Raw genomic sequence first — 12,343 nt, 5'->3', positions numbered from 1 at the left:
AAGGCTTGAAATGACGAAAGTCGAATTTTTGGGAAGTTTGATCGGAAGTGGTCTTTTTGATATCGGGATCGAATTCTGATTCCTGAAGTTGGAGTAGGTCCGTAATGTCAATTATGACTTGTGTGCAAAATTTGAGGTCAATCGGATGTGATTTGATATGTTTCGGCATCAGTTGTAGAAGTTTGAAGTTTCAAAGTTTATTAAGTTTGAATTGGAGGGTGATTCATATTTTTAGCATTGTTTGATGTGATTTGAGGGCTCGACTAAGTTCGTATGGTATTTTATGACTTGTTGGTATGTTTGGTTGAGGTCCCGGGGGCCTCAGATGAGTTTCGGATGCTTAACGGATCGAAATTTGGACTTGTGTAGTTGCTGAAGTTTTTCAACTTCTGGTGTCATCGCACCTGCGGTGGGGTTGGCCGCAGGTGCGGACACGCATGTGCGAATGGAGGATCGCAGAAGTGGATTTGGGCAGCCCAGGCTGAGTTCGCAGGTGCGGAAAGATTTATGCAGAAGCGGCCTCGCTTCTGCGGTGGGAAGGTGCGCAGGAGTGATCAGGTCGCAGGTGCGACTCCTTGGTCGCAGGTGCGACCCTCCTCTCACAGATGCGGACCCAGGGGACTTAAGTCAAGTCCGCACCTATGATGGAATTTTCGCAGGTGCAGCGTCGCAGGTGCGACTGGAAGCCCGCAGATGCAAAATCACTGGGTAGGAAAGGGCCAAGTTCGAGGGTTTTATCCCATTTTCAATTTTTGGGACTTTGAGAGCTCGGATTGAGGCGATAATTCAAGAATTATTCAGAGAGAACTTTGGGGTAATGATTCTTAACTCGTTTATGGTTATATTCCACTAATCTATAGTTGATTTCATTATTTAATTAATAAATTTAGTTGAGAAATTTGGGAAAAATGGGAGAAGTTCTTCGACTAAGTTTTTGAGTTTTGATTGGGATTTTGATATCAAATTTGGATAATTTTGGTACGAGTGAACTCGTGAGTGAATGGGTGTTCATATTCTGTGACTTTTACCCTATTCCGAGACATGGGCCCAGGTCGACGTTTTAGGACGATTTGCGAAATTCTTGTTAAAGTCTTGATTTCATTAATTAGATTAGTCTATTATAGTTGTATTTATGATATGTAATTATTTTTGGCTAGATTTGGGCCATTCGGAGTCGGATAATTGAGGAAAGGGCATTCTTATTGATTGATTGAGCTTGGTTCGAGGTAAGTGGCTTGCCTAACCTTGTGGGAAAAAATTTCCTTAAGATTGGTACTGTTGTGATATGTGAGCGTCGTGTACATGAGGTCAGGAGTGCGTACATGGGCTATTTATTGTAAGACCCGATTTTTACTGAGTAGTAATATGTTTTCATCTTAAATTAGTTATACTAGCATGTGTAGTTATCCTGCTTAGTCTAATATCACATGTCTACGTGCTTTATCTGCTTATTTGTACTTTGTGCAGCATGCCTAGTTGAATTCATGTTTCTCCTTGATTTTTATCGGTCATAATTGTAGGGTACTTGCTGCTAAATGTTGTATTTATCGGTTGAGTTGTGTGTTTACTTTTGAGACTTCGAGGCGGTACCTCGAGAATTCTCCCTGCATATTTACTTTTGGGACTATGAGGCGGTACCTCGGGAGATCCCCCCTGCACATTTACTTTTGAGATTACAAAGCAGTACCTCGGGAGATCTCCTCGCATATTTACTTTTGGGACTACGAAACGGTATCTCGGGAGATCCCTTGTTGAGTATTTACTTTTGGGACTACGAGATGGTATCTCGAGAGCGCCCCTGTTGTTATCACATTGTGTTGTGTTGTTATTTCTCTGTGAATTCCTTCTATTAAATTTTCTGTTTTACTTCATTTTATTATATCATCTGTCTTATTATTATATCCTAGTTGATCCCGGACCTGACCTCGTCACTACTCTACTGAAGTTAGGCTTGGCACTTATTGGGTACCGTATTTGTGTACTCATGCTACTCTTCTGCACATGTTTTGTATGCAGATCCAGGTGCTTCTTATTAGCCCTGCTATTAGCTAAGAGTGCTTACTGCTGTACGGAGACTTCAAGGTACATCTGCCGCGTCCGCATACCTCAGAGTCCCTCTCTATTCTCTCATATGTCATTTACCTTCTGTATTTCTTTTATTAGACTCTGATATATAGAGATTCTAGTTTCCTTCCGTAGCTTGTGACCTATGATCCAAAAAAAATTGTTTGTTAAGAAACTATGGTTAAAAGATGTTTGAAAAAGTTTTTTTTTAACAAATCTGAGATAAATTAAATGGGCAAGCACGGAAAGAAAACAAAACTGAGAAGAAGAGACTAATGTAAATTGATTGGCGGAGAATCAAAAAATTGTAGCAGCTTTTGATGTTATGGTGGAGAGAGAGAATCGAATTGTCCAAGGGAGAATAAAAGGTGGGGAAAGAAATTTGTTTGGCATTACATTTTATTTTCTTATTTTTTTAAATCTAAATTACTCAATCACCTGCTTTTGGGAGCGTGTAATCACGCACTTTGTCTAATTCAACAAAACAAATGCCACATTAGTTTAGTCAACGGTCAGAAGGATTTGAAAAAATTAATTTGTACAAGATTAAGTTTTTGGTTGAAACTTGATGGAGCATGGGATCTGGATGTCAAAACGGAATAAGTAGAGGTGTCTATTAGGCTATTTTTGCCCCCTTTTTTTTTTACTTTGGAGCTTTTGAATTTTTTTAGATCTGAAATTTTGAATTCCAGAGCTTTCAGCTTGTTTATGTGTGTTTCTAAATGCGTGTGTGAATGTATGGTTGGAAGAGCTCCCCATCTTGATCTTGGATTGACTCGAACTCACAACATATTGATTGAAAGTAGAAGATGCTCACCACTAGACAACCCACTCTCGTTGTGCCCTATTTTATAACTGACTTCACAGTTCTTGTTTTTTTATTTCTTTTCTTTTTTCTCCTTTAAATTCTATTTTTTACGTATCAAATCCCTTACACCCGACCTGCTTTTTTCTCTTGCTGCTAATTAGTCTCTTTCCTTATCTTCTAGAACCTTCTTAAATAGTTACAAAAAATATTCCCTCAAGTTTAATTCCTAAATTACCCTGATCCATGTATTTACCTTTAACCATAAGACCCTGCCTGGCTTGTGGCCAACAGGCCCATACCCAAGACTGCTCTCCTGGACCTTCACATTAATGGGCTTGCATGTTAGGCATGACAAGCCCCTAAACCAAATCATAACCATAGCTTAACAAATACTAAACTCAAATTGAAGCAACAAAACATACTAAGAGAAATTAATTAAAACCTAATGAACTATTTTAGGCATGCCAATAACTGTTAATAATCATGCAATGCAGAATCAATTGTTATTAAATCCTAACTGACCTAAAACATATGAGAGAACAACTAACAGAGCAACATATTTTGATAAGAACGTCGTTGACCGGATTTAGATGACTTCGAAATGCCCTACTACTTATATCATTGAATATATCTCTTTGAGACCTATCTATGATATATATATATATATTCGCGCATCAATGGTTAAGGAAAGGGGCCGCATGGGTTAGGTTTTCGATGGGGCAGAAATGGAGGTCCGATCTTGGTAGGATGGTGCAGAGAAGGAGAAAAGGAATCAATTGGTATCGGTTTGGGGTCGATTGGTTGACTCCAGCCGGCGGAGACGATTTCCGGCCGGTGGTCAACGGGTGGAGGACGGCGGAGATGACGACAGAGCGATTTTCCGTCACCCTCAGTAGATTAGAAAGGAGAGAGGGTTTGGGTGAGGTTAGTGAGGAATCTTTGGGGTAGGGGTTGTCACACCCCTTTTTACCCCAAAAAGATATGTATTATGGATTATTGCGGGTTAAAGAATTTTTTCAATTAAAGTGACAAACTTGAGTAGGGATTATTTTATTTACAGAGTCGCTACTTGGAATTGATTTTTTTGGTGTTCCAAGTCACCTTTTATTTGAATCCCTAGCCAAAGAAAGGTTTGACTCTATTATTATTGGTCTGCGAAAATAAAGTCCGGGTAAAGAATTCTGTTGACCAGGGAGAAGGTGTAAGGCATTTCCCGAGTCTTGTGATTCTAGCACGGTCGCTTTATTGACTACATTTGGCTTATATTATTTTTGGATAAATTGTATTTTATTGGTTCTCATGTTTTACCTATGTCCGCTTTTATTGTTTGATATTAGATTTATGGAAATTATCTTGAAGTAAGTCACACTTACATGTACTCAGTTTATTTAGCGGGTCAAGAATCATGTCACCCGTACGTTTACTCAATCAATAACATATTTATTATTATCGAAGTTGATTGGTCAAGTCGCGTAAACGCGCACTTGTATTAGGGTTAGCATATCACAGTTATGCCACGGGAACCGTACCCATAATTATGACGATTATTTATTAGTTCACGCCTAAAGCATCTAAAGATATCCAAAAGTTATTTTCCTAAACAACTTTGAGATTTGTTGTGAGGTCATGAAGTTATGGAACAATTAAAGAAAATGAGTTAGCTTTTGTTCTTATTAAATTGGGCCTTGACAGAAATTATTGTGGCCCAAAGCTTCTTTACGTGCTAAAACTTCAGCCCCTACAATATTGGTACAAACCCCAAGGCTCAAACCCAACGATATTCAATAATCAACTCACGTCCTATATTGACTTAACAAAAATCATTCTCTGACTCATTAGTCTTAAGAAACCCATATTAGCATTACAAAAACGGGTTCCATCTAAACTCACCCAATAACTCATTTTTATTCATTAAACCAAAACTTATATAAATAAATCATATTTATTGAAAAAATAGGTGAAATCCATATCTTAGGCATTCAAAACAGATTGCAAATGAAACAAATAATTTAAAATAAGAAAACATCAAAGATGCTAACTAAAGAGAACAAACGAAGTATTCGATTTAAACAAACCAACTAAAACAAATATAACATTGCATTTGAAATATTTAGATGAAGAAAAGACCATTATTGCTGAATATTTAATTTCCTTTCTTCCTCCTCTAATAACTGAAAGGAAAGAGAGTCAAGGTCTGCGGACGCCAAGGCAGCTACCTCTGATAGTCTCCGACAGATAAATCTAAAAAATCTAGCAGTCGCTGTATCCGGAAGCACCTGGATTTGCACACGAAGTGCAGAGTGTAGTATGAGTACAACCGACCCAATGTACTCAATAAATAACAAGACTAACCTTTGGGCTGAAAGTAATGACGAGCTCAAAATGTACAATCCAATCATAGAAATAACAATATATAAATGTAGGCATTCTTTCAAGTTCAACAGTTAATCTCAATACAATTAAAATAGACCAAATCTGAATGATATGAGGATTGCGACATCTCTATATCTACATGCCAATGTACATGCTGTATGTGATACAATACTCTCAGTACTGTGTGGGGCAGATCCAGCCTAGGGAACATCCATCCCTCAAATATAAATAGCAATTGACAGTCAGTCACTTAGTACTGTATAGGGTAAATCCAGCCCAGGGAAGATCCATCCCAAATATGAATATCTAGGGCAACTCCATGCCCCGGGAAGATCCATCTCCAAATATAAATGCTTAGGGAAGATCCATCCCAAATATAATTGCTTAGGGAAGATTCATCCCAAATATAAATGCTTAGGGAAGATTCATCCCAAAAATTTCAGATTTTATTATAGAAATCGTGACCATACTGTTAGGAGAAAATAACTGAATTTCTGTTCCTAACAAAAGAAGGATTAAATTTTAACTTTAGAAAGAAAACTTTCCTTGTATGTTAAAATCCTAATGAATGATTTCAATTTTCAAAGTTATAAGTTAGTAGGATGAGTAAGGAATAAGACATTCAATATTCTAATCTTACTGCCTATCTCAATGTGGGTGGGCATAATTCACAGAAAAATAATAAAATGAGTAGATTTTTATGGGTAATCATCTAACTTTGTATTCATTACCCAAAAGTCACTTTTTTTGCTACGTAAAAGTCATTCAACTTTGTGTTTATTACCCAAAAATTATTTTCTTTCTTTTGTTATACAAAAATCATTTTAGTTTCTCATCATCCTTGCCCTTCCCCACTAACAGATCAATGAGTAGCGGACTACCGGTTACCAGTTGGTTATACCAAAAAAAAAAAAACCTTTTCCACTAAATCAAATTAAATAATCTAACCTCGACAATTCTTCACCCTCATTTATTTTTCTCATCAACCGGAACTAATCAGCATGAGAATAATTAGCGAGATTCGTGTATCATCACTCTTAAACAAATGTCAACAAAAGAAAAGCCAAAATCAGACGGTTAATTTTTTCAGTGACACAATCCTCCTCTATAGCCATGGCCAGATCCAAATATCTATAAGAACAAATTACCGAATTAAACAAAAGAGAAAATGAATATGAATTCAAATATTTTCCAAAGGGTTATATTAATTTATGGGAGGCAGGTGGGAATTTGCTAATGTTTAGATAACGAGGAGTTTTAATTTTTTTTACCCTATTAGCTGTGGATAAAAACTCAAAAACAAATTACTTTCTTATTACTCTATTAATAACTATGAGAAAAAGAAACTCATAAATAAATTACTACGCTGTAAAAATGTAGATTTTGATCTTTTTCGCAAAAAAAAAAACACTTAATTCCAGTGTAATTTTAGCATAATAAGATATTTACATCAAATAGAAGCGCTTGTAATTTGGTAACATAAATAATGAACTCGTACCAAAATATCAAATGTAAAAAAAAAATCAATTAATTCAAATGAGCTTGGAATTCTCAACTTTTTCAAAGTGTTTCTCTATTCAACTCAGCTTCCTTTTTTTTTTTTGTACTTCAAATACGAGAAGGGGACTAGGCCTTACCTTCATATATATTTGGGAGCCTCTATTCAACTCAGCTTTCTTAATCACATCAACTATTTTACATGGTGTAGTCTCAAATAAAGACAATCCAACATATCTTCAGAAAAATAAAAAGAAAAGAAAACCCCAATTAATACTTCTTTCATCATTTTATATTTTGAATTTGAAAAACAAAAATAAAGAAAAAGAAACACGAGGCTAGCTAGCTAGAAATCTAAATTCATCGGTTGATATCTCACAACGGCAAATAGGACAATGAAGTTTCTTCTCGAACCATTTTGTAATGCAAACTTTATGAAACATATGTGAACAAGGCATGCACAAAATCTTCCTCTCCTTCCCAAGTTGTTCAAGACAAATCACACAGTCATCACTCGTACGTTCATCTTCATAAATCTTCATTATTCTCTCTGTCGACGACAATGTTTCTTCTAATGAAATCCTCCTATCAAGAAAATGATTAACGGTTAAACTTATACCAACGAACACCTTCATATTTTGGCGACGCTTATTAGGCTCATCATCAATAAGTTTACGGACTATGACTATCATAAATGATTTTGTCACGATAATTTCGATCAAACTCCTCACCCCAATTCTCGAGATTTCCTTGCATGGCACGGTAGAACATGTCATATGACATGTATAAAAAAAGGTGGGAGTTCGAGATCGCGAAGTAAAATAAGAGTTCTTTATCCTTGGAATTGTGCAGGATATTGATGATCATGGGGTACTGGTCTATACCAATCTTTTTCATAAGTACGAAGTTGAAAGTGAAGGTTTAAAAGGGGTAAAGAAGAAGGAGAAATAATATTACTACTATCAGTATTGATTGGTGATATTATTTGTCGAATTGTGAGGTTTGCATCTGAGGAGGGATTGTGGTAATATAAAACAACAGCCTCCATATTCAAAGAGTACTTGAGATTTGGAAACCTAGGAATTGGTCTCAACCTAGTATTTTATAAATAAATAAACTAGAACCAAATCCTAGACCAACTTTGATTAGGAATTTGATAAAGTAGAGGGTTGGTTAATCCTGCCCTAATTAGAAAACAGCCAAAATAAAAATATTTTTTTAAAAAATCAAATAAACCGGAATACCTTTTCCCTTTGGAAGAAGGAATAATTATCACAAATTAGTTGAAATAAATAAAGTAAATTTAAAAAAAAAATGAATTTGATTTCAGTAAATTAAGATCATGACAATATATACCCAATCAACTAACATTGCTAGAGACCTCAGCAACATTGGATCCATCCAGGCAAGAGATCGATTAAGCTATTAAATATGTCAAATCATTGTTGTGGCTATAAAAGTATGATATTAAGGTAAAAATAAAGTGATTCAAATATGGAAAGCTGATATTATTTTTTAACAAAGTAAAAAATAAAAATAAAAATAAAAATAAACTGACATATAAAATAGAACTGCAAATTGTCATGAGAATTGCACGTCCTAAAATTTTGTAATAATTATACCTGGAAAGAATTTTGTAATTATTATACCTGGAAAACTGACATCAAAAGCACACATACGCGCGCGCGAGCTATATATATATATATATATATATATATATATATATATATATTGTACAACAGTACAAGACTTTAGTGGTTTGCTACAAGCATTTGATAATTGATAAGTAGATTTTTTGGGATATTCATTATTGAAAGTTCTTTCCAATGACATATAGTAATTGGAAGGAACACACACTCAACAAAACATTTTAACAATGAAAATTCAAGCCCTTAGGAACTCTTAGAAGAGTTTGATACAACTCCATAATCACTTAGAGTACAACTGATCATCTAAAGCTTAAACTTTAAATTGCACACATTTATAGTTATTTAATTTTATTATATCTCAACACGTCGTCATCTCTCACGTGCGGACTGAATTCTATTTTATCATTCAAACATAGACGGAAGGATTTGCGAGGAGGTAATCTTCAACAGTCTTGAAAAGTTCCATGGCTTGCTTTTTGCCCTCATTGTGTTCTTCTTCTTTAAACACATAATCACCCTTAGTGTGGTACTCAGTTGAAGTCTTGCAAATACATCCTCCATTTCCTGAAGCTTCGAATTTGATATCATAGGTAACGAACTCCAGTTTATCACCTAAAACATCTCCTTCGATCAGTGAATACTTGGTTACCAAGTTCTTGTCATCAATAACATGGATCTTGTGCTTCAAGTACTTGATAGGAGAACCTGCCATTTTCAAAATAAGGCAATTATTGATCCCTTGGTAATTTAAAAATCCACATTTAAATTAAATATATGACGCCCGTGATACAGACATATATACTTTTAGACTGACAAACTTTTAAATAAGGATTGCCCATCTCACCTTAGGCGAATTCCACATCGGAATTGAAGAGGACAGTGAAGAACTTTAAGGCATGATACAAGTTCATATGATACATGCACTTTTGAGGCTCGATCGATGTGGTGTAGCTTGAAGACAAATATGTGCGGTCCTAGGCCCAAAGCGAACAGTATGTGTCGTGAGCTTGGGTCGTGACAAATATAGTATTAGAGCCCGACGCTCCCTCAGTACGATAGTGGGGCAAATCTCAACGAGGATCCTAAGTCCCAAGGGGCCGTGGTTGAATGTGACGCACGATGATGGATGACTGACCAATGAGAGCGGCTCAAGCGATAGGCTTCTAGGCTAGCAAGATTTTGAAAAAATGGTACACATGTCACCTTAGACGAATCCACATTGGTATAGGAGTCTGCTGACCTTGACTCTCATTCTTTCAGTTATTGTATTGTTCTATACTTTCAGATAGTATTTTATCAGTCAGACTTTATTATCATTTAAATGCTCATGTACTCAGTGACACCGGGTTTTGGGAGTTTGTACCAGATATTGTGGGATTTTCTGTAAAAATATAATTATTATGTTTTCAAACTTAAAAGAATTTGGGATTTATTGAGGTTATTGGCTTGTCTAGTATCGAAATAGGCGTCATCACGACATGTGAGATTTTGGGTCGTGACAACATGTCACCTTAGACGAATCCACATTAGTATAGGAGAGAAAAATGAAGAGCTTTATAAGGCATGACACAAGTTCATATGATACACGTACTTTTGGGGCTCTATGTGCCATAGCCTGAAAGACAAATTCGCGTAGGTCTAGACCTAAAGCGGATAATACGTGTCATGGGCTTGGATCGTGACAAAATAACTCCTATATCTTGGATGATGCACTTTTATGAAATAGAAATCTCTTTAGCACTCACCTCTGCCATTTCTTTTAATTAATTATCTCCTCTATATTGGATAATTTAAAAGTTCACATTCAGATTGTGCCTTCAATTATCATTATTCTATCAGTGTATAGAAGTTAAAATCAAGAACATAAGATCAATCTATGATGTTCAATCTGTAGCAGACAAATATAAGATCATATTAAAATTACCTTCAACAAAGTTCATCTTCTTGATGCTTCCTGCATCACCATCACCCACTACAATCTCAATGTTCTTAACAACTTGTGGCATCAATTTTGGGACAAGGTTTTCAGAATCAAGAACCAAAGCTTTGAATAACCTAGTTGGGGCAACTAGTGTTGTGACCTCTTGGTTATAGGTAGTGACACCCATAATGTTTTTGCCTTAGAGATATTTAATTAACCAAAAAAGGATAAAGATATGAATATATATGGAAAAACTTATAAGTTGCTTGAGAATGTTTTGAGCTGTATGATAATGAAAACTTTGATGGTATTTATAGGAGAAAAGGAGTGATTGTTCAGTGTTTTAATCAACAATCCCTTTATCTCAATTTCAACATTCAAAGTACTCCATTTTAGACATTTGTATCCATTTTCTAGATGTTCTTGATCTGTACATTCTCTTTATGCTAAATGGTCTAACAATAAGGCTTGCTGACACGTGAGTGTATGTTATCTGTTTCAAACCTACCAAGTTCTCGTTTTACATTTTAACTTAATTAGCTCAACGGTTAAGGTATATGTTTAGTGTGATTAATTTCCTTTATCTACCTTAATGATTTTTGCGTAATGTACCATAGGATATCATTGGCGCATTATACCAAAAGATAATGAAATTAATTATCTCTTATTTATTAAGATTCCTTTGGACAATATTGCTAGTATGTAGTCTTTCACCACTCACACATCTATCCCTTTCGCGCGCGCTTCACTCACTCTATCTCTAATATACAAAACGAACCTAATAAAAGAAAATATAATTTGCGCTTGGTTAGGTAAAATAGAGCGTCATTTATGATAATTATTGATAAGATAGAAAATGGTAACATTTAAGATAATACAACACTAATTTATAATCCCTAGTTACAAGGCATAATCTTTTATATATATAGTTGCAACACTTTTTAACAAAAAATAATGTCGTAAATTTCTAACTTATCAACATAAAATAACATGGTCCTGCTCTTAGTTTATCTTATTCTAATAATATTCTATGTTATCGAACATGATCTTTAGTCAGAGGCGGACCTACCCTTAAAGTAGAGGTGTAGCCGTACTCCGGTAACTTCAGAAAAAATATTTGCATATATGTATATATCTTAAATAATATATGTATGTTTTGATTGACACTCTAAGATTCAAAGTTTAGGCAGTTACATTGGTCGAGATTCGGGAGACACAACTTACTTTTGATGTTTTGCTTGGTTCGATTTTCACTCCAGCTTTTGCTAAAAGGCAAGGCCCCTCCACTCTCAAATCCTGAGTCCATATCTATCTTTAGTAATAATAATGTTACTAGTAGGGAAAGTGAGACATGACTCATAAATGCATACAAAATTCTTTCACATTACCAATTTGCTTTAGCTAATTAGTCTAAGATTTCATACATTGTTTGGCTTAGTCAAGATGTTGACACATTAATAGATTTACAGAAAATACGACGTTTGTCTTGCACTCGTAGTCAAGACTTCGACATCTTGACTCAGCCAAACACCGTCTTATGAAATCTTGACTAAGTAAAGCCAAACTATATATGGCCCCATAAGGGTCTAACTTATATACTCCCTCAGTTCACTTTTACTTGGCAGATATACTAAAAATAAATTTTTATTTTTATTTGTCACTTTACGCATATCAAGAGAAGACAATTTTTTTTTTCCTGTTATACCTACAGTATTTATTACTCATTTCAAATCATTTTCTCAAATCCAATAAAATATGCATCAATTAATGTGGGTATCATGATAAATTATGTACTTTATTTATTATTTCTTAATAGGCGTGAAAAGTCAAAACGTGCCAAGTAAAAGTGAAAGGGAGTATAATCAAAAACAGAAGATATGAAATGCGGAAAGTCGTTGAAACCATATCCTTATCCTCCCACCCACCCACCCAATTACCAAAGGACAACCAACTAAATAAGAAGAAAAAAGAAAATTAAAATTGAAAAAGTGTTTACTGGCACTCGTGTTTACACTAACAAGATAATAATTT

The 12,343-nt window shown here is 35.1% G+C and overlaps 1 protein-coding gene across 1 annotated transcript; it reads right to left on the bottom strand.

Moving 5' to 3' along the window:
- Nucleotides 1-8,581: 8,581 nt before the first annotated feature.
- Nucleotides 8,582-10,693, bottom strand: LOC104088092 (pathogenesis-related protein STH-2-like). The gene is made up of 2 exons (XM_009592713.4): nucleotides 10,316-10,693; nucleotides 8,582-9,096 (listed from the first exon to the last, which is right to left on the bottom strand). Exons 1-2 carry the CDS (start codon nucleotides 10,497-10,499, stop codon nucleotides 8,798-8,800), a joined length of 483 nt encoding a protein of 160 aa, XP_009591008.1. The 5' UTR covers nucleotides 10,500-10,693; the 3' UTR covers nucleotides 8,582-8,797.
- Between the last annotated feature and the right edge of the window lie 1,650 nt (nucleotides 10,694-12,343).

This window comes from Nicotiana tomentosiformis, chromosome 9 (assembly GCF_000390325.3).
Source record: "Nicotiana tomentosiformis chromosome 9, ASM39032v3, whole genome shotgun sequence".
Lineage (NCBI taxonomy): Eukaryota > Viridiplantae > Streptophyta > Magnoliopsida > Solanales > Solanaceae > Nicotiana > Nicotiana tomentosiformis.
This window is presented reverse-complemented; position numbering and strand designations above follow the sequence as displayed.